We start from the raw sequence: 27786 nt of genomic DNA, 5'->3' as shown, positions 1-27786 counted from the left end.
TAGAAACGTGACCTGGGCAGGGGGGGCACCTGGGTGGCTCAGTCACTTAAGCATCTGCTTTCAGCTCAGATGATGATCTCAAGGCCCTGGGATTGAGTCCTGCTCAGCGGGGAGTCTGCTTTGCTCTCTCCTTCTGTTGCTCCCTCCTACTTGTTTGTGCACATTCAAGTACTCTCTCTCTAACAAATAAAATCTTTAAAAATATAATAAAAACAGAAACCTGACCTGGGGGCACCTGGGTGGCTCAGTTGGTTGTGCATCCAACTCTTGATTTCTGCCCAGGTCATGATCTCAGGGTTGTGAGATCAAGTCCATGTCAGGCTTCACACTGGACATGGAGCCTGCTTAAGATTCTCTTTCCCTCTGACCCTCCCCCCCAACAAATAAATAAATACTATCTTAAAAAAAAACCACCTGATCTGTAAATTAGAGAACTAGTTAAAATTCATTAATAAGTAACAGCTACTGAGTCACTTAAGAATTATTCTATTTTTTTATTGAAACAACAGTATAGCAGGCAAATAGTGTATACAGCACTTGGACTTTCTTCTCACAGGACAATTATGGATTCCAGCCATGCCATCTGTCCAGGAGGACAGATCTTCCCTGTCACAGATATCCCGACCCTCTTCTTCACCTTTTGACTTAGCCTGCATTCTGGAAGTGCTACGTGCTAACAAGTAGCATATTCAGGATGTCTAATACTCTACACTCCACACCACACATTTCTAAATCTCAAAACTACTGTCATCTTCATTTTCCTTTCCAAGCAAAATCAGTTTCGCTCACTCTTTACTAAAACTCTTGCTTTCATGCCTATGTGACTGAGCTCCAACTGAACTCTTCTAGAGAAGAGAATCCCAAAATTGCGAAACCAAACTGTAATTCCTCTCCTCCAAGTGTAACTCCAGCCTTATCCTTCAACCACTGCAACTGCTGAAGTACTATGCAAGTTGAACACATTTCTCATCATTGCATCTGTGGCACTTTCTTTCATGAGACTGATTAATTCCATCTAGAAAGCGCCCCTTCTCGCATCTGCCTCAGTAATCTCCAGGTCTCATTCAGACCTCCTTCTTGATACACCGTGTTGTGAACAATAGAATTCCTTAACTTTCCAATCTGGTTTTCCCTTTTGAGGGCATTTTCTAATCTTCTTACACTACTGTGTTCCAGCTTACCTCTTTAGGGATCTCTGGAATTAAAAGCATCAACAAGCTGTTGGATGAATACAACCATAACAAAAGCATACTCCATACACAAGGGGGGACACACCTGTGCTAGTAAAGGTAGAACCAAAAATTCAGTCCCTCTGTGTCCTGTGAGAGAGCCTTTTAGCATGAGTAATCTATAAGTAATATATTCCTAACAAAGGTACAAGGTGTTACAGGTTCACTGCCTCAGAGGCGAGAAAACGCTAGGTGACAGAGATGGCACCTACATACTATCAGAACTCCAAATCCCTAAATCGCATGGAGTTCCGACAGAATATGACCACCTCGGGATCCATGAGGCTTTAATCCCTGAAGCAGATCATCTCCAGGCACAAATTTTATGACACTGTATTAAACAGGCACAAGTTTTATAACATAGTATCAATAGGTGCAAGTTTTAGGACATTGTACAAAATCAGTAATGAGTAAGACTTACAAATCCTACAAGGCCACTTTAAAGTGTACGCTATTTATTCCTTAAAGGAATAAAGCCAACTTTGCTAAAAGATATGGAGAAATAAAAGAAATCCAGAATTAGTCTTACAATGTTGAATGCAGAGGATTGTTCAAGGATTCAGATAAAGTCTGAATGAGACCTTTGAGGCAAAGCAAGTGTCTCTCTGAGAAGACCAGAATGACCAAGAACAGCTTGCTAGGAAACAGGAAAAAATGGGTCAGTTTCTTAAGGGCAAATAAGTTCTCCATCCTTACGGTTTGAGCTTGAAGGTTATATACTTTCATGTCCCTTTGACATTGAGGAAAAGGAAGAGTTTAAGAAACAATTTGGAGACTTGACCCAGTGTTATAGTCTCATTTGCGTATTTGCAAAGGATTCATTGAGTTACCCGCTTAATTTACTATTTATTGATAGGACCACAGCAACTGTTTTTTTGTTTTGTTTTGTTTTTTGTTTTTTGATTGCTAGAACCTAGGCAATTGGTGTTCTTGTTTTTGTGGGTTTTTTGGTCAGGACTTCAGAAACTAACTTTTTTCATCAAATCACTGGGTATGATCAGAAAAGTGATTTCTGTGTGTGTGTGTTATGTTTTTATAAGTTTCTGAAGGAAAGGCATTCGTGAATATAAGAAACAAAAAGCATAATGAAACCCCTTTAGAAATATAAATCATTCCAATATACAACAGCAAAATCCACCAAGATATTCTGACACACTACAGTAGCTCTCCAAATTTCTCAAGCATTAGACAATCTCTATCAAATTGCTGTTCCAACCTGTCCCCACCAGAGTTTCTGTATTACTAGGTATGTGTTGGGACCTAAGAATCAAGAATCTGCATTTCTAAAGAGGTTTCTCCATGCTCCTAATGCTGCTGGTTCAAGGGCTGCATTTAAAATCCACTACACTAAAAAAATAAATAAATAAATAAATAAATAAATAAATAAATAAATAAATAAATAAATAAAATAAAATAATAAAATAAAATAAAATAAAATAAAATAAAATCCACTACACTAAAAATAAAGTAAAATAAAAATAAAATAAAATCCACTGCACTAGAATATGGAGAGCACAATTGTAGTCTACTAGAAAAGAACGTTTATCAGGTGGAACTGTGGTATTGAAGTGTCTGTATTAGGGTTAGGAATGGAGATTTTTCCAAGTGTTTCTGCTTGAACTCTCGTCCTGAATGCCAACTACCTCTTCATCTTTGGCTAGAGTTCAGAGTTTTTCTTCCATGGAGGAAGTGGTAGCCAATGAGGCAATCAAGCAGATGTGTAAAACCAGGAGTCCATCCCACTTATTTCTCCTGAGGGATCTCCCCTGTTTCTGTGCTCGGAGACTGGGAGTTCTCTTCCCTTTTCAACAGCTCTTCGAATATCTCATTGTGCATGTAAAAGAAGATGTACCCGGTGCAAAGTCTGGCCTCCTGCATCAGAGCTTCTTGGATACTTGATACCTGGAGATCATTGTATGTGAACCACACTTGCCTCTCAAAGTCATAGGCATCACTGATATAATGGCCTGAATTTGGGGTCTTCCCCAGATGGCTGACAACACCAATGAGCCGATAGGCATAGCGATCATTCACCTTCGCATTTCTTTTTGATTTCTTGGCTTTAATTTCTGTCTTCTCCGTATCTAAAACTTTCTTGTTTCCAGGGTTTTTAGTGGAACACGATGCACCTTGGGAATTTACTCTGGCCTGCTGGGGACCTAGGTTTGTGGGTCTCCTGAGGTTCTGCATGTACCACTGAGCATCTGGCTTCAAAAGGATCTGAAGCAGTGCCTGCTGAAGGGCTTGTTCGTAGATCCTCATTGCTTCATGCTGCTGTCTCCGTTCAGCTGCTTTTTGGAATTCTGTTTTTTTTGAAATTCTGGGTTTTTTACCTTCAAAAAAGTCTTCAAGGATCTTAGCAACACTCTCAAAATCTACAAACATGTCAGTTTTGTCGTATTTCTTTTGCTTTAGATTTTCAGATGCTTCTTGAAGATAGGCTTCAGCAAGGCGTATTTCTGGACTACTGGTGGGTTTACCATCTTTGTCATGGATCAGAGAAGGGGACACTGCTTCCAGATCCATCATTAAGCCAGCAGCAAATAGCTCTTTTTCAATGAGTGCTCCATTTCCTAAGTTCAGCAATTTGGACTCTGTTATATTCTGTTCAGAGCTTTTGCCCAGGTCCTTTTTCTGTTGTACTCTGCTGGACCCGTCATAGAAAATCTGGCATTTCTGTGGTTCGGACCCTTTGTCTGGTCCAGCATGCGGAACTGGGGAATCACTGGATGCCGAGGCCAACTTTGATGAAGCTGCTGATGGACAGATGGTGCCAGCACTCATCTTCTGAAAGAGTTTTAGGATTTGGAAGTCCCTATTATGCGCATTCTTGCTCACGGGAAAAGGTGGTTTCGTACTTTCATTACAATGAGATGATAACTTTAGATACTTGGAAATAACAACTTCCTGATCATCCTTCCTTAGCGACCAAAACTCGTTGAAGATATAACGTTTCAGGTGAACAATAAGAACCCTGGGGAGCCTACTGAATTTGTGCACTGCAACAGAACTCCTGTGCTGACATTTCTCACATCTGTACTCAAGTTCTTCTGCTCCAAAGAAGAGATCAAAGGCTGACTGAATAGACAAAGGAAGTGCTTTCATTCCCCGGGGTAGATTGATGGATAGATAATTACTCACTTCCGTCTTCAAAATTACCTGACCACATGCTTGACAAATAATAGAGCGCAGCAACTCAAACTCAAAATTAGTGATGATGGGACAAATGAGTACTCTGGTGGTAGCACTGCCAGCAAAGACCTGTTGAGCTGAATTGTCCTGCTCAGATTCAATTTTCATTTTCCAAAGTGTGTTTATTTTCCCCATGTTCTCTTTCATCTGATCCAAAAAGTGACCTAAAAACTCATGAGCATCATTTTGTATATTGCCAGAGAATATCTCTGCAACTGTTGAAATGGCCTTTTTAATATTTACAAGTAACCTCTCCTTGATTTTTATGTTATAAATATTTTTCAAAACAAACAGTTGTGCCAAGCACATCCTAAGAGCATCAAGGGGAATTTTACCCCACGGGAAATCCTGGCTGAATAAATCATCAGCAAATGATGGAATGGAAAATAAAGACTGTAAAACAGCATTCATGTAACAGGTGTTTCCCAAATTGGGGAGGCCTTGCCATAGTTTCTCTGGGTAGAAGTTGAAGGTCATCTTGAGTTTGTCCCACTCTGGGTCATCTGCATTATACCTTGGTTCCAACAGAAATGTCAAATATATTTTCTCAGAGAGCATCTGAAGAAGACTTTTGCCATCTAGGTAAGGCTCTCCAGGAGAAATGGACTTGAGTAAGGGCTCAAATTCTAATTTCTGATTCTTTTTTAAAAGTTTTAACCTCAGTTTTTTCTTCTCGTCATGACTTACATACCTCAAGGGGTTTGTCTGGGATTTCTTCTTTCTTACAGAGTTACTCTGTATTTTCCCACTCATCTCTGAGCCAGATGATAGCATCTTTTTCTTCTTCCCATCTCCACTCTCTGGTAAATCTTTCCAACTAAGTCTTGATGACTTTGATGTAAACAAAGGCATCTTCTGAAGGTCAGGTGTTCCACTTCCTTCTCTTGTCTCAAAAGATCCACTACCTGGCTTCTTGCACGCTCTGTGGAAGGAGTTTTTGTTAATTTCCTTTGGTGTTGTCATGCTGGCAAAGATACCTCCATCCTTAACAGGTCTCATGGATGGCTGAGTATTATTTTGATGGACTTTATCCAGGAACATCTTCAACTCTTTAGCATCTTTGGAAGATAATCTTTCAATAAACAAGAAGTTATTATTTTGGAAAGTTAAGTGCAGGTGATTTTGCTTTTTTCCATAGGATCTAAGGACCACATTTTTAATATTATTACTTAGCTGAAAAGTTAGATATTCTCCATTGGTGAAATAGACCACCAGTCTAATCTTCTTCTTTCCTTCCACTGTTTCAATGTATGCTTCTCTGGAGCTAGACATCCCCTTCTTCTTGCTCCATATTTGAACAAAACCATGTACCATTAGAGTAGCCATACTTTCTTTACAAATAAAATGCAAGTATCCTGAATTATTGACAATCTCAAAGTTCCAGTTTGTTTTGCAAGCTCACTTTTGGAGACAGCACCTAGAGATATTCCTTAGTTTTCTATAAGAAAGGTCCTGTTTCTAGTGTTGGTTTTATACTATTGCCTCTTCAGGTTCTGAATGTCCAGTTATTTAGTGATAAAACCAATACTTCAAAAGCTGTACATGATTACACGAGGGAAGAGTCTTGATTTCCAAGGCAAGGCAGCTACTGGAAAAGAAAATCAAGAAAAATTATTTAAGCTATCATAGAATGCTTGGATAGAACTCAAATTCTACTCATACACTAAACCTCCTTTCCAATACTAGATTCTATTCTGATTAATTTCCCCACTTCAACTGAAATTATTAAACACTTGAAAGACTTTAAATACATAACTGAAGAGCAAAATGAACAGTGTCTCAAGTGTAGGCATATAACGTGCTAATCTTCTTGTCATAGAATGACCCCACAGAACAATCGTAATAAGTGAGTAAGAGAGTGGAGTAGTAGGCAGCCCTCAAACCAGTAACAGGTAAATAGCTCTTAATGTCCAGAAATATACAGGACTTCATACACAGGCCACTAAATGTAAATCAACCTACCTCTTTCCAAATCCAGTTATGTTCCTTTCTTGTATGTGGCACAGTGTGAAGTCCACACATCTTACCTCATGTGGATACCTAACCTACCACTGCTTAAAGCAAGTATCAAAGAATTGGCTGTCTCCAGCTCCAACAAGCCAAGATGACCTGGTATGCTCTAAGCAATCCTGATTCTTATGAGTGTGGGGTAATTGAAAATTTGAAGCCATGTGAAGTAAGACCATAAAAAACAATTTTGAAAGTTGGTTAAAATTATGATAGAGACTAAGTTCAAGACTGTGTTTACTATGCTTTACTATTGGACAAGCAAATGCAGGTAGTATAAACAATTTTCAAGAAACAGAATATGATGAGTGGAAAGTTTCCCATGGGCTCCAATGTTGGTTTCACTGTTCCTATGGAGGCATGCCCAAAGTTTCAAGGTTCGTATAATAATCCATGCAGAGTAAAGAATGTCCCAGGATAAAAAAATAAACAAACCAATGGTTTGTGCCCTTTTGGCCATTATACCAAGGGTGAAACCAAGTCAGCATTAAGGGTCGTTATTAACACACATAAATTTCTTACTAAGTCCCAATTACCGTTTTTTTCTACCTTTCTTTTTTAAAAAGATTTTTATTTATTTATACATGAGAGACCGAGGAGAGAGACAGAGGGAGAGAGAGAGAGAGAGAGAGAGAGAGAGAGAGGCAAAGACACAAGCAGAGAGAGAAGCAGGCTCCATGCAGGGAGCCTGACATGGGACTAGATCCTGGGTCTCCAGGATCGGGCCCTGGGCTGAGGGCGGCGCTAAACCGCTGAGCCCCTGGGGCTGCCCTTTTTTAACTTTCTATTTCTTAATGCATCATCATATGGCTTAGAGGAAAACTGGTAATGCTTGACATGGATGAGTTATGTACTAGACAACACCATCTCCTGGATCATTAGTGCTGCCTTCGTCATACCTGTAACTATGTTTACATTCACCTATCTAAAGTAGAATCACCAGTAGATCTCTGGGTCAACTGGGCTGAGGAGAACTTTCATGAAATTCTGTGGTATAATTGGATCACCAACCCAGGCAATGGGAAAATCACATATAACATCTTCTAGTAGGCCTTAGGTCTCATTACTCTTTTCCAGAAAATACTATCTGAACACCTTTAGAACATGTCTAGCCATCCATGGACAAGTACAAGGCATTTTCATTGAGGGTTATTTACGGGATCTGGACAGTGAGTGTGAGATCTGTGTTCCAGACTACATGAAATAAAGACTGTAAAGTAACCATTTTTATAATCAGTCTAACACAGTCTTTCTGATCGGCTAGAATTGCTTCCACTTTCTCCTCCAATTGATTATGTCTTATGATTATTACTGACATGAAATGCCTGACACGCACTTCCCTCAAGCTAAATTAGGTCAATTTCTTGAAATAATCTCATCTCTCTACTCCACAGGTGCCTTGCCTACTAAAACCACGAATGAAACAGGTATTACAATAATTTAGGTGTTACCGAATTTACCCGACTCAGGTCATTTTTGGCCTGAGAACTTCACAGCCATCCATTCTGAACCTTAGTCGAAGAACTCTCCAAACAAGCTCTGAGGCTTTGCAAACACATTTCTCATGAAGGCATCCTAGCACCTTTGAATTAGTTTCAAAAAGTGATAAATCTATAACCCTAATTCTTTACATATTAACACTTCCAAACACACACTGCCTGCTTTGGAACAAGCCAGATACCTCAGGAGATGCTGCTCAGGATCCTGTAGGGCCCCTGACATCATCCTAGCTAGCAGAAGGTAAGTAAAAGCAAACAGTCAGACAGCAAATCACTGATGTAGGAAAAGAGAAGTCCCCATCAGGTTACGAGGAACGGCACCAGGACAGTGCACTAAGATCACCACAACCTACGTATAAGAAGTCAAAGTAGAACTGAAAACTTAACCTACCACTAAGTGCCCTAAAATATTACAGGAAAAGATCAATTTTTAAAAAGCCCCACCATGGGCAATTCTACTTGTCATTCTGTATCAATTGCAAATTACACATGATCAAAAAATACAGCCAAACGTCCCAGCTTCCCAAAAATGTCTTGAACATCCTATGTGAACACTCACTAAGCTTATGAGATTGTGTTCAAGGCAAGGACAAACTCTTGAGTACTAAGTAAAGAAACCACTCCCCAAACCCTAAATGTTCTAAGATGACATTAAAATTGACTTTAGGTATAGTACTAACAACCAAGACATCATCTATTGGCAATGAATGTTTCTCTCTAAAATAGAATGGATCCTCCCAATACCCATCAGTATCTGCCCATTGGTACTGAGCACTGTACATGTATGTCTAAGAAAAGACAAGGGTTAGTGAACCTCCTGATAAATATTTACCATTAGACCAAGCCGAGACCTTATTCTATGAGGTATCAGAAATCAATGTGCTGTTGCCCCCCCCCACCTTACTTCTTCCATACTTAGTTCTCCACAGTACGCACCAGTGACTCCAAAGAAGTTACATTAGTAAAAAAAAAAAAAAAAAAGTTGTATTAGTGACTAGCATCCCACTGACACCATGGTCAACTCCAGAGTATTGGGCTCACTGATAAAAGTAAACCTAAGAATTTCTTGTTCATTGTATGTAAGCTAGAGAGGCCCCTATGGCCAGTTTTGGCCACAGGGTCCACATAATCTGAAATAGCTCTCCATAACTCAAAACTAGCAAGGAAAGATCAGTTATACTTAATCACTAAAAATTAAAATTTTCTGAATAACTCAATAGGGGACCAATCTTTAAGCAAATAGGTTAGCACTTAGCACTACAAATGTTTGTATCAGAAGGCATATGCCAAAATTGATGGGAGGCTGTATTTTCTCCTACACAAATACTCTTCTTAAATCTTGTCTGTGTTATTAACTTGTTCAGCAAACCTTATCTTTATGGATAATGCTAAAGGAAACTTCTGCTTGGTCCCTGCCCAAATTATCAAAAACTCAACATTGATGGAGAATAAGTTAGTGAGATTTTTGTTTTATTAAGTATTTATCTATCAAGCTCTATTCAGTGAAGTAGGGATTGCACTCATCCATGCACAAAAGTGCATATGCATCCAAGTGAGAGAATGATCATATTTATCATAGTGGAAATGGGGCCATAAAAACATTCAAGCACAACAGCAGATTCAAAGTTGTCTGTATTATTTATAGTTCAATGTCCTACTGTAGATGCTAAGTAAGAGTTTAACTATTTCCTCTACACACACACACACACAAAACCAAAATCTTCATATCTTCACTGTGCCTCTTTCAACCACTTGAGAGAACCTACAACCCCAGAACAACTTCCAAGCTGCATTCAAAAATTTTGCAATCCCAGTTGATCTGTATTTATCAATAATTGTTGTCTGTTCTTTCTAATGAAATAATCTAAAACCCTCATGGAATTTCTACTCTCTGCCTTCAAGAGTGCAGTTAAGAGACATCTGTTTCCAAAAATGATGTCTCCACTCATCATGCTTTGTTCACAGTTCAATGTGCGTATATTTCATTCCAAAATAAAGGCATCTTCTTTGAGCCCACTGACGAGGGAAAGTGCAGATTAGGAGCCATCTTGTTGATGGACAGCTGAGGAGTCTAACCACTGCTCATTTTCCCCAGCTAGCACATCTCAAGTTGAAATCCTCTTTGTGATTCTGCCTTGTCCCTGAAAGGCTTTTAGGGCTTCTTTGCTCATTTTTAGAAGATTTTAAACAAAAATGTATCTGTTTTCCATGTCTCCACTGAAGAGTGCTATGTGACTCCTCTATGCAGGTGAAACTGGGCTTTGGCAATAGTGATATTCCAGCTCCATTCCAAAGCTGTGAAAGCCAAAGTGTTTTTCTCTCATTTTGCCCACAGACTCAGTCCATTCCATTTGATTGGTTACCTACTAGTGGTACAACACACAAGGCTAGCTGATCTCAAAGCACGGCCAAAAACTCATAGAGCTGCACTATTCTTGTCAGATTGGAGGCATCATCTCTAGTGTCAAGAAGATGGCTATGAGGTTAAAAACTCCTGATAGAAATGTCTGCTTCATAGTTCACTTATTAATTCACTTTACATTGATCTCTTTGGTCACTGAACTTACTGAGCATCTGCTCTATGCTGCAGATTATGCTTCTTGAGTGTCTGCTTTATGCCATATATTGTGGCCAGGGCTCTCAGGGACACAAAGGATGTGAGTATTCACTGTACCTAAGCAATTTAGATTGTAAACATCATCCTGTACACATTATAATTGAAAAGGGCCTTGCTTCTGGTAGGGACAAAGGATCTGGGAAAATATCTTTTCACTGCCATTTTCTAGAGCTTAATACAAAGTCAGGGTGGGAGCAGTGTTTTGTGAAAAAGAGGATCTTCTGGAGTAGAGATTTCCCAAGCCTTCCTTCAAAGAAATTGGCCCTGGATAAAAAGGCCTGCAAGTCTAAGAAGCTCAGTTAATAATTGCATATTAAGATAACTTTAGGAGGATTTATGAGGTTTTTGGTGTATTTGCCCTCTGTGTCCTGTATTTCTACTTCCCACCATTCATGCTTTCATTATTTCAAGAGCAAAAAAGCCTGAAAACCAATGAGAATACATCCTTCAAATTTTTTTTTTCATCCTTCAAATTTTAATATGCATTTCTCATTCCCAAAGCATTCATTACAAAAGGAGAAAATGTGGAGGTATTTATAACCTGGAAGCAGAAGAATAAACCCTAGAAGGTTCTTTTGGCTCATGGTTATGAGAAAGAAACATCTTTATTGTCAGATCTTTTCCACTGACATCTTATTACACTTGTGATTGCCTATATACACTCAAGTGCATGTTTATTTCACTGAATAGGTGGTGGGGGGTGAGGTAAAGAAGGTTTGGTACAGGTGGTGGGTTTTAGTTACCATTTTATTTCATAACTTCTTAAGTTTGAAAACATGTGGAGTGAGAGGTGCCTGGGTGGCTCAGTCAGCTAAGGATCCGACTCTTGGTTTCAACTCAGGTCATGATTTCAGGGTTGTGAAATGGAGCCCCACACTGGGTTCCACACTCAAAATGGAGTCTGCTTAAGATTCTCCCTCCCTTTGCCCTTCCCTTCCTTCTCTAAAATAAATAAATAAATCTTTTTTTAAAAAAAGAAAACATGTAGAATGAGTGAACAAAGACACATCTAGCATATGGTGAGAAATCCTGGTTACCCTAGCAAGCCTCACTAGATAGAAATGAAGGACCCATGAGTAGTGTGCTAGCCTCTGTATGTAGTAAGTAAGACAAGGCCAGACAATTACCACAGCGGTTTCTGATCATTTCTTAGTAGTCTAATAGTCCCAAGCAAGATCCCTAAAAAGCCAAACAACTCCAACTCACATTTATTTTAAACTAAACATAGATTAGTGACCACAGATAAGCCAATTTCACTATTGGGGCTGATTAAACTAACTGGAAAATGATCTTGTAAGATTCATGGGAGACTATGATGCTAAGTAGGATATACCTAATCATCACATTGAATTTTCCAAGAAAGTACAAGTAAAAAATATTCTCTCCACCAATTAGATGATGTGCATTGAATCTGGGCTTGGAAACTATGTCCACTGTACAAAGCATACTGGAGGGTGAGTAGATGAATCTGCTGGGTTTGGCAAATGGGAAGAGGGGATCCTTAAAACTCAACAGGCATTCATCTGTCCATTCAGTCCTTAAATAAATATGTATGACATACTAGCAAGCACTGTGTCAAACTCTAGGAAGAAAAAAAAAACTCATGGTCTCATAAGACTCCCATTCTAGCAGGAAGATAGAAAATGTACACACCAAAAATACATAACGGCAGTAACTCCTAAAGAAAACATAAAGGTAGGGGCACAAGGTATGCTAGTGGCAGTGGGGCCATGCTCACTGCCTTCTGAAGAGTGGTGGCAGGTGTGACTGAGGAAAATGACATAGTGCAGCAGAATTGGAAGTGAAGGAGCAAAGAGACAGATGTGGGATGCTCAATGCTCCAGGCAGGAGGGAAGAGTGAGTCCAAAGGCCTACGCGTGGGAGTGTGCTCAGCATGTTAGGAACCCAGGGTGGCCGGAGAACAGGGAAGAGATGTAAAGGGAAAGGTGGTGTGCAAGTTTTATAAAAGAGCAGAATGAATGGACTAGAACCCTTGCAGAGCAGCACAAAAGGCCAACTTAAGGCCAGTCGTCACAATTGTACAGCGAGGCCAGTCTGCAGATTTGGGTTTTTCTCCAGCTGTATTCGGCTTGTCCAGCTACCACGGTGCAGACATGCGACAGGCAGAACCTTGGATGTAATTTGGCTCTCAAGTCGGCCATTCGTGAGTCGCCACATAAAAGATATAAGGCAGCTGAAGGTGTATAGGAGGGAGGAATTACAAATATGGACCAGAGCAGGTGAAATGGGGACAGAGAAGAGACAAATGGAAAGGCCTGATCCCATGAACTACTGGGGGTGGGGCGGGGGGGGGGTGGGAGCCTCAGAAGACCAAGAGTTCAGCCCTCATTTCAGACGCTGTAATTCTGCCCCCTGCTTCTAAGCAGCTGTCAACTGCTTGTAGACTTCCTCCTATTCTCTGGCCTTCCTTTCTGTTCTATTCATTCCCACCCTGGCCCCAAAGTGGGAAGTAACTAATGGGAATGTGGGGGGGAAGCTGCATGTTAGGGGTGTGAGGACGGGGTTCGAGGCAGGCACAGTCAGATTGGGGAGTGGGATTGGAGAGGGGAGCTGTCCCCTCTCTTTTTCACCCTCCCAGGTCTGGGTTAAAGGTCAGCACATCAAGAGGCATGTTGCCTCTAGAGCATTAGCAATTAAATCCTGTCATTATGTTTGGTCCCAGCTTCAGTGTGCATGGCTTTTCAAAATGATTGGATCAGGGCAGACTTTGCTCCTTTCTCTGGTTTAAAGGTGCATTTCTGCACTCAGCAAATGTCCAGGTCATTGTATAGCAGAGAAATGCCATTATTTTGCCTCTTGACATACACTGCACATAAATCTCTCCATAGGAGGCCCTGACCAAAATGGGAAGAATTCTCCAGACTAGCAAATTGTTCCCAGGAACTATTCAGGCTCTGAACCTTTTCTGAGAGACATTTGGCAGGGCATTTTTTTTTTCTTTCATTCTCTGAGTGATTATGTTAGTGCTATTAATAAGACATAGCTGATTAGGAAAACAGCATGCAGATTATTTTCTAGAAGTTAAATATGATTTCATTAAGAAAGAGTGGTCTCTCATGAGAAACTTCATGCTTGTTATATGGAAATTATGATAAACGAGGCTTTCTGGAAATTAATTCCTTTTCCCCTACTGTAACTCTCCTAGTATTTGGCAGCCCTTTCTGTGAAGTATTGGGTCCACTTAGTTTATTCACTTACTAACCAAAATATTTATTGATACCTAGTAAGCTGTGGACAAGACCCAAAGATGAAGCAATAAACTGTCCCTGATCACAGATCAGGTGGAAGACAAATATACAAAACATGGCAGCACAAAGGAAAACATATTAAGTAAGAGAAGAATAATTTAGTTAGTGGTACCTACGAGTCCCCTTGTTTTCTTTATATATATATATGTATTTTATTTTAATTCGGTTTGCTGACATATAGTATAACTGCTACCTCGGCTGCTTGTAGCAGGCATTTCCTCTGCCTGGATTCCCTAATAACTGCCCTTCTTTTTGTCTTGGTTCTGCCCTGCCTTTTAAGATCCTGCTGAGTCTTGTTTCATTCAGAAGGTGGCCAGGCCTGATTTTTCCTACCTCCAAATTCACAAAGCAGTCACTTTTTGCAAGACTTGTCACTTACCTTGTACTACCTTGGACCGCTGCTTCTATGACCCGGCCACAAAGTCAATAGGTGGCAGGAAACAATAACTTTGTTTTCGATCCATGTGGAGTGAAGCTTGCCTTTGCCAAAGGAAATCAGAAAGCCTGACAAGCAGGAGTCCATTAAGGATGGGGGTCCAAAGGATTCTAACTTTCCTTGAGACTACAGTGTCCAAAGTCTTAAAATAAGGTCTGGCTGGGCAGGAAAGGGTGAAGTGAAATGGGTTGGTACTGTTGCCGGGACAGCAAGCTGCCCAGGACAGAAGACCAGGTTAAGGGAGACAGGAGAGTGCACAGGTAGAGACCACTATCTGTCTATCAATCACACTTAAAATGCATGCACACAGGGGTGCCAGGCTGGCTCCAGTGGGAGAATGTGGAACTCTTGATCTCAGGGTTGTGAGTTCAAGCTCCATGCTGGGCGTAAAGGTTACTTAAAAAAAAAAAGAATAAAAAAGGAACAACAACAAAATAAGATGCATACACACATTAAGGAGGGCACTTTTCCTGAGGAGCACCAGTGATGAATGAAGTGTTGAATCACTCTACTGTACACCTGAAATTCATATTACACTGGATGTTGACAAACTGGAATTTAAATAAAAACTTAAAAAAATAAAATGTGTACACACATACACAAAAAAAACACACAAAACCCCAAAATGCATACCCACCTTGATGAAGCAATTCTATTAAGGTTTTGTCCTAGAGGCACAACAAAAAATTTGTGGAAATGTTTTTAACAATCAGGATCTTTTAACTTACATAATTTAAAAAATTTATTTTATTGGAGCTCAATTTGCCAACATATAGCATATCACCCAGTGCTCATCCCACCAAGTGCCCCCCTCAGTGCCCGTCACTCAGTCACCCCAACTCCCCGCCCACCTCCTTTTCCACTACCCCTTGTTCGTTTCTCAGAGTTATGAGTCTCTCATGTTCTGTCATCCTCACTGATATTTCCCACTCATGTTCTCTCCTTTCCCCTTTAATCTTATATAATTTGTAAAAGAATCCATAAAATGAGAATTTTCTTCTTGCAGTATTGGCCAATGTGCAAAATTGGTAACAAGAACCACAGTATATGGGATCCCTGGGTGGCGCAGCGGTTTGGCGCCTGCCTTTGGCCCAGGGCGCGATCCTGGAGACCCGGGATCGAATCCCACGTTGGGCTCCCGGTGCATGGAGCCTGCTTCTCCCTCTGCCTGTGTCTCTGCCTCTCTCTCTCTCTCTCTCTCTCTGTGACTATCACAAATAAATAAAAAATTAAAAAAAAGAACCATAGTATATAACAATTTCCATGCATGTGGAGAATTTTGATAATTATCAAAGATTACTGGAAGTAAGGAAATTCATTCATAGGGAGCACCATGACATTTCCCCTACTCCTGCCCCCAAGGCAAGTGTGGGGGTGGGGACTTAGACTGGGGAGGTATTCCCAAGAAAAACGTGTCATTGCATCTCACACCCTGGCTGCACGCTTACTGAGCAGCTAAAATGTTCAAGTCCAAGCTCCTGTACAAGAGCATGAGACACTCAGGGAAAACTTGGCACATTTACCCTGGAGGTGGGTGGAGAGTGGGAGTGAGGGTGCAAAGAAACTGGTGCCTGACTCAAACTGAAAGGTCATGACACAGGAAGAAATGGTCCCAATGACAGGGGAAGAGGAGGAGACAGTGGAATCCAGTTGCACTCCCGCTATGTGGAGATGAAATGGTACACGGTTTGATGGACTAAGTGGAGGATGACTACACCATAACCTCAGGAGGAAAATCATCTCAAAGAAGTGTTTGCCACAAAAAGGCAACCCTCCTAGAAAGAGGCTCCTGGATCCACTGTGGGAGAATAGGAAATAAGGGGAGGATCACAAAACATGAGCCAGATCCCCCTGATACTTCCCAGCATAGCCAAATTCCAGTCCCCCAGGAAGCTTGGAGGAAATCCTTTTAGGATGCTGATGGAGTGGATTCCGCTGCAGCGGCTCCACCAGGGATGTTTTTGCCCCCACATGACACAAGGGGGAGCTACAGCATCTTCCTTTCCAAGGTAAAGAGGGCAGTGATTCAAAGCATCTTTACCTTATTTAAAGGATCTGTGTGACACAGTAAGGCCTAATGAAAACTGTGTGGGAATCTGATATAGCCACTTTTGTGGGGAAAATGAACTTGAAAATTATTAAATACAACAAGTTCTAGGATGAAAATCTCTCACAATGGCTTCCAAACATCAGTCTGTCTTACCTGAGAGATCAGGTCCCTCAACAGGAGAAATGCCAAGTTGCCTTGATGTGTTCATTATGATTTTTTTAACCTGTTTTGAAATATCTCTAAGAATGGATTTCCCAAAACCTAAATTATATCTCTAACCCCTAAAAAAGTGATTCTCATTCATCTCCCTACCAAGTGCTTCCTCCTCCTGCATACCAGATCTGTTTCCTCCTTGTTGCTTTAAAAAAAAAAAAAAAGAAAAGTGTGTGTGTATGACAGCCAGCGAGATGGGGGTTGGGGGGTGGGGGGGAAGACTGATAAAGAGGAGTCCAAAATTTTAAAAAGTCAGTACTTCTAGCTATCTGGAGCTTTACAGATCCTGCTGCCAGGGTCTTTACCCTACTGTTTGACATGAAACAGGGGTTTGCTCTCAGCTTAGTCATCTTGGAAGAAAAGGAGTATACAAAGCACAAGTAAGAAAATGAGCAGCTCTGGACTTGCATCCTCGAACAATTCAACAAACCACCTCACTCCTCCCTCATTTTCCTACTGATATTTTAGTTATGTTTATGTGGTGCTAGTGGAGGCTACCCTGAAAGTAGAGAAAGCAGAAAACACAAGAAGCTTTTCTCTAAGTTGCAAGGTACATTTATTAAAAAGCATAGACAAGGAAACATGCCACCTTGCTTCAGAGGGCCCTGGACCTTCAAAAATAGGGCACTGAACCTTACCCAGTGATTGCTTCCATGCTCCCCCCGCCCCCAGGACTACGGCAAAAGGGGAAAGTCTTTACTTGTCCTGAATGAACTCTTTTTTTTTTTGGTTTTTATTCAAATTTCAGTTAGCTAACATCCAGTATTATATTAGTTTCAGGTGTATGATATATGATTCAACAAATCAATACATCACCTGGTGCTTATCACAAGTACCCTTCTTACTCCCCACCACCTGTTTCCCCCATCCCCCTGCCCCCCTCCTCTCTGGTAACCACCAGTTTGTTCTCTATAGAGTCTGTTTCTTGGTTTGTCTCTCTTTTGCCCTTTGCTCATTTGTTTTGTGTCTTAAATTCCACACATTAAGAAATCATTATGTTATTTGTCTTTCTCTGATTGACTTGAGCGTTATACTCTCTAGCTCCATCCATGTCATTGCAAATGGCAAGCTTTCATTCTTTTTATGGCTGAATAATATTCCATGTGTATATATACCACTTCTTTATCCATTCATCAATCAGCAGACACTTGGGCTGCTTCTGTATCTTGGCTATTGTCGATAATGCTGCTCTAAACACAGAGGTGCATGTATCCCTTTGAATTAGTGTTTTTGTATTCTTTGGGTAAATAGCCAGTAGGGTGATTACTGGGTCGTGGGGTAGTTCTATTTTTAACTTTTTGAGGAACCTCCATACTGTCAGAGTGGCTGCACTAGTTTGCATTCCCGCCAGCAGTGCACGGGAGTTCCCTTCTGTCCACATACTCACCAACACCTGTACATGTCCTGAATGAACTCTTAAAGAAGAAAGGAAGTCATGAGTAGCCAAGCAGCAGTGGCCTTTAGTATGAAAGACCAGGTTACCATTCAACCTCTCAAAATGTATAACCAATGATCAGGGCCTAGCTCAAATGTTACCTTCCCTTGTGAATTTGCCCATCACTCTCCCAACCTAGTCATAGCCATCTTCCCTCAATTCTTGCTTCTTATGTCTGTGAACTTTAGAATACATAAGCACATGGAGGGTTGTAGGACATGTGTATTCCCCCAGTATGCAGATGCTGAAAATCAAAATTATGTACCCCACACAGTCTACTGACTACATTAACATGAGCCTACCACTCCACTATTTTCATGGATATGACTATACTATTTGAAAAGACTCTTGCCCAGGCAGATACAAATTGCAAATAGCTTCAGTGTTCATTCCAGCAACTCTTCAATGGAAAGCATCAACTGACAGTTTGTACCCTAAGACTTTTTTACCTTTTGCATCCAAATCCCTGTTCTGCCATGCCCACCTATACCCATCCCTAATCAAGTCCCCCACTCCCATTAGGACAGACTTCAAAGTATCAAGATCCCACTCTTTCCCTTCCTCTCCTAAAATACGCTTAGACTCTGTCAATATGGAGTTATCCCTTATAGTGGTGAGTGATAAACTCAGCTGGATTTTTCCTGACAGCAGGTTATTCTGGTGAAAATCTGGGGATCCAGTACTCAACATGTCCATTTGATGAATGTGAAATCAAGTCATTAATTCGTGGGGTGAAACGATGGGTTGGATTTAGGCAGGCAGAGGGCAAGTGTAAAAAGAGTTCTTACTTTGGGGTTGACTTTGAAGTCCCTGAAAGGGATTTGCATTTGATTGGTTTTTATGTCCCTATTTTCATACTTGCACTTTTATAGGTTTTACTTTACCATGGCTTTACTAGACACGTGAAAGCATATGTGACAGAGCCCATGTACCCTAGTGCCTTGGCTCAGACCTCAGTGGAACAGTTGCTTTCTTTTCTTTAGAGTCTATATATTTCTGCTTGATACATTAAATACCTTTGGAATTTGGGGAATCACCTATGCTTACTTCTCTAAGGAGCTGCTGGACAACGGTGCAGTCTTCTGCTAGATGTGTCATTCATGATACAGGTTACAGAGACTGCAAAAAGGAAAGAAAAATAGGTTCATGACAGTAGATCAATCAGTAATACATTGTAATACTCAGTGTCTCCTGACAAAGGTGGAAATTCATGAGAATTTCCTTGGGAACTTGTAATTTCCTCATTGAAAGAGCCCATGAGTATTGGGCATTTTCTACTACAGCTATTTTCAGCAATTTCCAGTGCATTTTTCATCTGTGCCGAGGAGTGGCATCTTTAATGATTTCCACACACTAAGGGGCAGGGGTATTCTTATACAGAATCAGAAAATTTGTCTCATGAAATATTTGTCCAAGCTCCTCATTTCCAAATGAGAAAACTAAGCCCATGGATAACTTGCTCAAGAACACAAATCCCCTAGTGTTCTTTATTATTTTTTTTCCCTAGTGTTCTTTAAATATCAGTATATACACTGTCAAACAACACAACCTCATTACTAAGCTCTAAATGCAGATTCTTTATTGATCACCTGGGTGGTATTTCTCCAAGACACAAGGAGTGTCTGTTTATGTGAAAACAAACAAAGCACAGATAGAAGGAACCAATTACCTTCTCAACCTACAGATACTTAAGCTGGTTACTTACTTAACTGGCTGAGGGCTTGAAAAACATGCACAGAGACTACAGGGACCAGGAGAATGAGTTATGGGAAAAGTTGGATTACTTTGGAATGAAAAAAACGAGGCCAATACTCAAGAATACTGAGTATGTCCTCACTAATGCACTAATGTGGGTTGCAGCCAAGTATCTGGCTTTCAGTGGTGTGGTTTTCTGATTACAAAAAGAGAGTTAGAAATGAAGGCCAGCTACCAGAGGGAGATGTGTATTCTTCTGAGATGCCAACTTTCAACTCTGGCTATAGCCACAAGGCGATTAATGATGGCTAATTGAGGCAGTACAGGCAAACCAACTTAATTTACATTAAGAAATCAAGGATGGCAGCAATAATGCAGATAAAGTGCTCATATGTGTTTTATCAGTTTCATATTTTCCATCTATTTCTGGAATAGCCCAGCTATGTAAATGATGACCCCCACCCCCAAATCAAATTCATGGCTACTCTTAATTACTTCTAATATTCTCTATTTTTCTAACTAATGCTTTTTCTTTTGTTCCCCTCTATCACCCAAGACTATTTACACATGCTTGAAAACAGGAGTTTCCATTTCTGTCTAGCTATTACCTAGAATCTAGGTGATACTGACCTATCTCCTCTGTTACTCTTACAACAATCTTAGCTTCTGCACTTTTCTCCTCCACTCTAGCCCTTTTCCAGGCTGAGGGTCTAAAAAGCTTTTTAAAGAGTATGCAACATTTTGTGCCTCTAGCTATTCCTCAATTCAACTCAACTGAAGCCTCAGAAGCATGTGATTTTGCCATCTGGTTTCTTAAAGGGGCAATGCCTTTTAGCTGTTACAGAAAGTAAAACAGAATGAAATCTTTCATAATTTTTATTTTTCTCAACTGAGTTCTTTATGGTCATTTAGGTCCTTGCTATATTGTAATGTTAAGTGGCTCAATGCATTAGGAATTAAAACACTGCAGGATACCCAGGGTGGCATTTTTAGCTACTCATTTATACCAGAGCATAAAAGAACAGCAAAATATAGGTATAATTTTTTGAAAATAAGAAGCAATATTAAGAAAAAAGAAAAGTACAGAAAACCATGCTATTTACGTAAAAGAATAATAATATGAATTATTTGGTCTCTGTTTCACCATTGGCCAACTCTGAAAACTGGGAGCTAATCCTGTCCCTTCACTGACCCTATTTCACTTAGCACAGCACTGTGCAATAGAACTTTCTGTGGAGACAGAAAGGTACTATATCTGTGCGGTCTACTATGGTAGCTACCAGCCACATGAAGCTATTGAACACCTGAATGTCGCTAATCAAACTGAGGTCCTGGATTTTCCATTGTATTTAATTTAAATCTTAATTGCTACAAATGGCTATAGCTATAATTAGCTATCATATTGGACACAGATCTATGAAATAAGGTGATTGGAAGCATAACATAATACCTTGCCAGTTATGGGAATTCTACTGTGATATTTACTACTGTTTGGCACACACTATAGGTTGGCTGACCCCAGCCCCATCCACAACATTTCCCTTCCTGACCCTTTTTCCAAAGAGTCGAGGACATTTGACATAGCTGCCAATAGAGAGCAGTAGAAGTCTATACTGAGTTTGTGTACCTGATTTAAAAAAAGAGAGAGATAGCTGGAAAGACCAGTTTTGCCACTCAACATTCACTCCTTTCCTTTCCACCAACTGAATACAAATATGACAACTAGAATAAGGAAGCCTTCCTATCTCGTAGGTCAATAGTATGAAGATGAACTCCACAATAAAGAAGACTTATTAGTTCCAGAAAACAACAAATATGAAGATGAAATATAATCATAATTGAAGAGTGAAAAGATTCCTTAAAAACATGGTTCCTTGAAGATGTCATTGGGCCCCTGTAATACTTACCATGTTTATTTAAGCAATTGTAGTTCTGTTTTGTTTCTTGCAGTTGAAAACCCAGGACTGGGCAGCCCTGGTGGTTCAGTGGTTTAGCACCAGCTTCAGCCCGGGGCGTGATCCTGGAGACCCGGGATCGAGTCCCACATCGGGCTCCCTGCATGGAGCTTGCTTCTCCCTCTGCCTCTGTGTGTGTGTGTGTGTGTGTTTCTAATAAATAAATAAAATATTTTAAAAAACCAGGACTACTGGATATGGAATACCATGAGGCTTAAGTCCAAACATTGGGAGATGAAAAGTAATTTTATTTATTTTTATTTTTTATTTTTCTAAAAGTAAGCTCTATGCCCAACGTGGGACTCGAACTCATGATTCCAAATCAAGAGTCACACACTCTACTGACTGAGCCAGCCAGGTGCCCCCAAGAGGAGTAATTTTAGATTAGCTGAATTGGAACGCTAACCAGTTCAGGATGGTGGAATAAAATGGAAGATCCTGAGAACATTGATCATTAATGATCTGGAGCTACTACACAAGGAGTGAATTTATCACCAACACACTTTCTGTGATGTGAACCTGTAGTTTTGTTACGTGTAGTCAAACATGCCTCAATGCCTGAATTAGTTTTAATCATTAGTTCCATACTCATGTTGGGAAGAAGCCCAAAATAGAAATTTTGACAGCCCAAGATATTGTTGTCAGGGAAAAAAATAATTAAAATAATTAAATTACTACTTATTTAAGTCACTAGGGTCACTTCCCGTGAGTTGTTTCTTGACAATCTGTTTAAGTATTTCACATTCATGTCTGCTTTTATTATGAAATACATGGGATTTTGACAGCCAGCACTGGAGTGATAAAAAATAGAGAGATGAAATTGTAGAAATAAATGATCAGCATCAACAAGGGTAAGGCAGTGGCAAAGCATGAAGCATGTTGCAAACGCAGTTAGTATCCCCTTTGGAGAGCTTGGTGCTATGAGTCACTAGGATATGGAATTTAGTGAGTCCAACGTATGGTCCCAGAAATGAAACATGAAAAAGTGTTTTATGACAGTGGGCTGTGAGTTCAAGCAAGATTGAAGTATATAATTGGTTATACATTTAGGCAGCTCAGACAGCACACCTGGGTAGGAATGAAGATGACATTCAGATGCCATATTTGTGACCAACAATGCAGCAGGTTCAAATGTTTATAAGGTTTCAGAACCCCTTGAAGAGCTGACTTAAAAATGCAGAAAAGAGAGTGAATGTGTCTGTGACTACCAAAAGGTGAAAAAAATGTAAAATTTTGATTTTTATTCTTGTTACAGACTTCACAAAATGAATTCCACAACTGGGGAAAGAAGTCCCTCCAAAGATATCACTAGAGACATCAACTTGATTGTCTTTTGGTTATTTACAGTTGGAAAAAAATGTGTGTGTGATTCTAGCCAGGGGGTTGTTTGTACAAAGATCTCCAGTAATAGGATGAAGACTGGTGTGCACATTTCGATGGCAGTGTAAGTGCTGAGCAGACTGGGAAGAGACTGCTATGGACTGCTGTTGACTGTCATAACCCATGCCCCCTGCCCTCCAAGATATGTTCAGGTGATGCACATAACCCATGTGGGGACAATCAGACCCTGAGTCTAAGTCTCTTGGAATGCAGGTGAGGACGGGAGCACTGGTAACTGTCTCCTTTTGTCACATGGTGAGGGCTTTTCTGTGTCAGTAAAGAACCCAGACTCGGTGAACAAGAGAAAGTAACTCTGAGAAGTAGAATGAAAAAGAATACTAGATGTGAAACTAAGCATTACCACAGGATTTCTCAATAACATGCCATAAATTTCTATTCTTGCTTAAAAGCTACTTTGAGCAAGGACACCTGGATGGCTCAGTTGGTTAGGAGTCTGCCTTCTGCTCCGGTCACGATCCTGGAGTCCTGGGATCAAGCTCCCTGATCAGCAGGGAGTCTGCCTCTCCCTCTCCCTTTGCCCCTCTCCCTGGCTTGTGCTTTAGCTCTCTGTCTCAAGTGAATAAATAAAACCTTTAAATAAATTTTTAAAAAGCTACTTTGAATTGCTTTTCTTTCAGACACCTTCCATTGAAAGTGACTCCACTAACATACTATGTATACAATACTTGGTTGAGAATACATAGTCATTATGCAAAGCCCATGACAGGGATATGTTAAGAAAACAGGATATTAACCATAGATATGGTATGAGCTCATGTCTTCTTTCAAATATGCATAGAAAAATTGTAGAAAGCTAATATTTTCTACTGCTGATACAAAACAGATTCATACTTGAGACAAGCCAAAAGTAAGGAGGCTTAATCCTTTAATGTGAGCATTCAGGAGCTGATCAATGTTTTTTTCTAAATGGCTCCTTTTGCCAACAGGTCACAGAACAGGAACCTCTCTGAGGTTGGTAAATGCACAGACTTAAGGACTTGGTGCTGATGAGACATAAAAGATCATTAGCCTCATAGCCAAGTTCATTAGAGGAAGACACTCAGGTCACATAGATTTTAAAGTGTCTGCGCCCGGTCTAGAACCCAAAGCTCCTACCTAAGTACCTACCTAAGTACAGCCTCTTCTTTTCCAGTCTATTCATTAAGTGAAATGAAGGAGCACAGTCAGAATGAGGAGCAGCACAAAGGTCCAAAGCACAGAGTCATGTTAGGTTCGAGGAGAGAGTTGGGGTAATAAGGTTATTCATTATTTCAGTAACTAAACTCCCCTGGATAAACTCCAAGAACTGCTTATCTTGATTTCTCTTTTCTAGTGCACAAAGTTAGAGTCTGTTCCAGGGGTTACACTTCCTACGTGCGGGCAAGAGGTTAACAGACTTCTAGAGATTCAAAAGAAGTGACTCATTCAGAGTCCTCTAGACAGCATTTAATTCTTTAACTATGGATGCAGCCACTGGGTGGGAGTGTCATTGGTCTCACAGCTCCAATTAATTTTTTCCCACCTTCCTCTTTTTCACTCACTTTACATTTTCCCTCCTGAGTTTTAATGATGCAAACAGCACCGAGGCGCCATCATCTTCAATACCTAAACTGAAATGGATTCACATAATAGTTTTACAGCACTAGGCATTCAAGTCACAATTGCTGTCTGGTTTGCCTTGCTCTGTCTTAATGGCCAACAGAAAATACTCTCAGAGACCTTTATAGGAAAGCAGAGAACTTCTTAACATAATAATAGCATCTTAACAATTCACTGGAATGCATTATGGGCTTAGCTGGTTTTAAGAGTCTGTTCCTTTCCAAGCTTCTGATGCACTTTTTTTCCTTCTCACTGCCCATAATGAACCTCATTCTCTTAATTTATCATTCAAAATCTGGGTGATTTGGAAATTGAAGACCATCCATTTGGATAAATTATTTGGTGTAATAATGCTTAATGATACAACCTAAATAACCTTACCCTCGAAATCCTAGTCCGACATTCTATTATCCCATTCAACTTAGCCCACAGAATAACTGGTTCTTAGGTACTGTCATTGAACTGCAATGTTGACAATAAAATTACAGGTGTTATTTATCAGCTAAAACATCTGTTATAGCCCTAGAAGACAATCACAGGGATAGCTGCTGCTTACATGCAGATGGCTGATACTCCCAGTTTCTAAGATCATCCCAAAGTACAGTAGTTAGGTAGGGAGCTCAGGTACTAATGATATCCTTAAAAGAATGTATTTGAAAATTTCAACAGAGACCTGCTCATGAATTCTTGAAATGAAAAAATAAAAAGCTTAAAGTTTCAATGATTGATTTCACAGCCAACTTTGCATGTACTGAAAGGAGGGGTGATATAGGAAAAATATTGCTTTTACTGAGTTTTTAAGAGAAGTGATGTGTAGCAGTCAGTGAGGCTGGGGTAAAAGGATGTAATTAATTACACACAGCACTAGTTTCTTGATCGAATGGGGGGGGCAACCCAGCTCTCAGAACGTTGCCAGTGACAGATTGGAGCTACACAGATGCAGCAATGGCCCTCATAGTGGAAGTCATTACATTAGGTGTCAGGCAATGTAAATCACAAGCAAAGAATGAAACCCCCTAACAGACCAAGATTAGAGTCAGCTGTGGAGTTGAATTATTACATGAAATGACTTTCTGCTATTAAAACACAAAGAGACAAGCCAAATTGCCCTTTAAACAACTGTAAACAGCAAACTTCCACTCAGGGAATTTCTTTAACCGTGCTTTACAAGTAGGCAATACTCTCGCTATTGCCCCCATTGATCCTCCATGGCTAGAGAGAGAAAGATGGAAGATGTCTTAGCTGGAGCTGCCATAACAAATACCATAGACTGAATGGCTTAAAAAACTGAAATTTCTTTTCTCACAGTTCCAGAAGAAGAACTTGGCTTCTGGTGAGAGTAATTTTCCTGGCTTGCAGATGGCTGCCTTCCTGCTATGTTCTCATATGGCCTCTTCTTAGTATGTGTGCATGGAGAGAGAAGGAACTCTGTCTCTCTCTGTCCCTCTCTCCTTAGAAGGCCACCAGTTCTATCTGATGACTACCCTTACAACTTTACTTACACTTAATTACCTCCTAAAAAGCTCTATCTCCAAATAGCTACATTAGGATTTAGGGTTTCAACATATGAATTTTGAGGGAACACAATTCAGTCCACAGCAGAGATAATGATCTTGGGGTCTCTGAGCATGACTGTTTTGTTCCAAGGAGATCTGTTATCTCTACATGGAAATAATTCACAGGATTTAATAAGCAAAAGGGGGATATAATCAGGGTCCTAAAGAGACACTGTCCCTGTGCAACATAAAAGTAAGTACTCAGCAACATTTGATAGCAGTCTTGGAAAAGACTATGACTAGAATGAATCTTAGCAGTAGCATTCAGGTGCCATCAAACTGTGGCCGCTTAAGCTCCTTTCCAAGTATCTGAGCACTCTGGTTGTCTACCTCTTCTTTCCCACAATCCCTTGTTGCTGCAGTGGCAGTTGGTTTTGGGCCTTCTTTCCCCTCCTGTCTGAACCTTTTCATATCCCTCCCCCTTACTCCTTTCTGACACAAATGAATTTATTTTCTGAAAACACAGCTAGAGATTCCTAGGAAGAGCCAATTAAGGGATTTCTCTGTTAGGAGATAGACTAGCAGCCCAGTGACTCACAGGTAGAGATTTGGGACAGGAATGCAGTATTTGAAATTGCACCTAATCATAAGGTTTGCCTCAGGTGAACCATTGGTAATGTAAATTTAAAAAGCCATTCACAAGTGATTTTCTTTTTTGCACTTGGGATGTGCTGACGGGACCTGGCTTAGGCAGTTTGAAAACAATACATATGCACTGTTATTATTTGCTGCTAAAATTATTGTTATCATTATATTCAATCTTTCTGCCTTTTACTGAGCACATAAGGCCCATTTACCTTAAGGGAAAATAAAAGACAAGTCCGTCTCAACCTTCAGAAATTTTGCCTTGGTTGAGGTGAACCCCCATATTAAATCAACGCTGTTCCCTAGATGAGTGAGTGACAATTCCATGTGGTCCCCAAACACAGCCACAGGCCTGGCTAAGCCACACTCTGGCATCTTTGTTCCACTCTTCACTATAGCCACAGCAGACTATAAATTGACCGCTAAACTCAACCAGGTCTTCTGTGAGTTGATCACCTGAACAGAAGCCCACAGCCTTCAGCAAAGCCCCAATCATTCTTCATTTTTATTTTTATTAAATATTTTATTTATTTATTCATGAGATACAGAGAGAGAGAGAGAGAAGCAGAGACAGAGGCAGAGGGAGAAAGCAGGCTTCCCGCAAGGAGCCAGACGTGGGACTCGATCCTGGACCCCAGGATCATACCCTGAGCCGTAGGCAGATGTTCAACCGCTGAGCCACCCAGGCGTCCCTATTCTTCATTTTTAAATTGTATTTTGAATAGACTTTGTTATTTTAGAAAGTTTTAGATGTAATATCATCAGATCCATAGCGATATTCTTCTTTCATTTTAGACATTAGTGATTTGTGGTTTTTTTTCTTTTTGCAGTAGGCTCTAAGCCCAATGTGGGGCTCAAACTCATGAGCCTGAGATCAAGAGTCACATGCTCCACCAACTGAGACAGCCTACCCTATGTCTTCATTTTTTTAAACCTTCATTACAATGGCTAGAGATTTATCAATTTTATTGCTCTTTTCAAAGAGTTTCCTTGATCTCTATTATTTTTCTGTTTTTAATTTCACTTATTTCTCCTCTAATTTTTACTGTCTCTTTATTTCTTATGTTTG

The 27786-nt window shown here is 40.3% G+C and overlaps 1 protein-coding gene across 12 annotated transcripts in view; it reads right to left on the bottom strand.

Annotated features, from left to right (window-relative positions):
• Positions 1 to 474: 474 nt before the first annotated feature.
• The window catches only part of USP26 (ubiquitin specific peptidase 26), a 62930-nt gene continuing 35618 nt past the window's right edge, over positions 475 to 27786 (bottom strand). For 8 of the 12 annotated variants that reach the window (XM_072815433.1, XM_072815435.1, XM_072815434.1 and 5 more), the window contains 2 exons: positions 18995 to 19066; positions 475 to 6009 (listed from right to left, as the gene is read on the bottom strand). In XM_072815433.1, coding sequence (XP_072671534.1) covers positions 2973 to 5747 — 2775 coding nt within the window. In that variant the 5' untranslated portion in view covers positions 5748 to 6009; positions 18995 to 19066 and the 3' untranslated portion in view covers positions 475 to 2972. Of the gene's footprint in view, positions 6010 to 18994; positions 19067 to 24105; positions 24126 to 27786 lie in introns of those variants that run through there. The other 4 variants (XM_072815440.1, XM_072815441.1, XM_072815445.1 and 1 more) reach the window with 2 other exon arrangements.

This window comes from Canis lupus, chromosome X, assembly GCF_048164855.1.
Source record: "Canis lupus baileyi chromosome X, mCanLup2.hap1, whole genome shotgun sequence".
Lineage (NCBI taxonomy): Eukaryota > Metazoa > Chordata > Mammalia > Carnivora > Canidae > Canis > Canis lupus.
The sequence above is the reverse complement of the archived record's forward strand: the minus strand, read 5'-3'. Positions and strand labels throughout refer to the sequence as shown.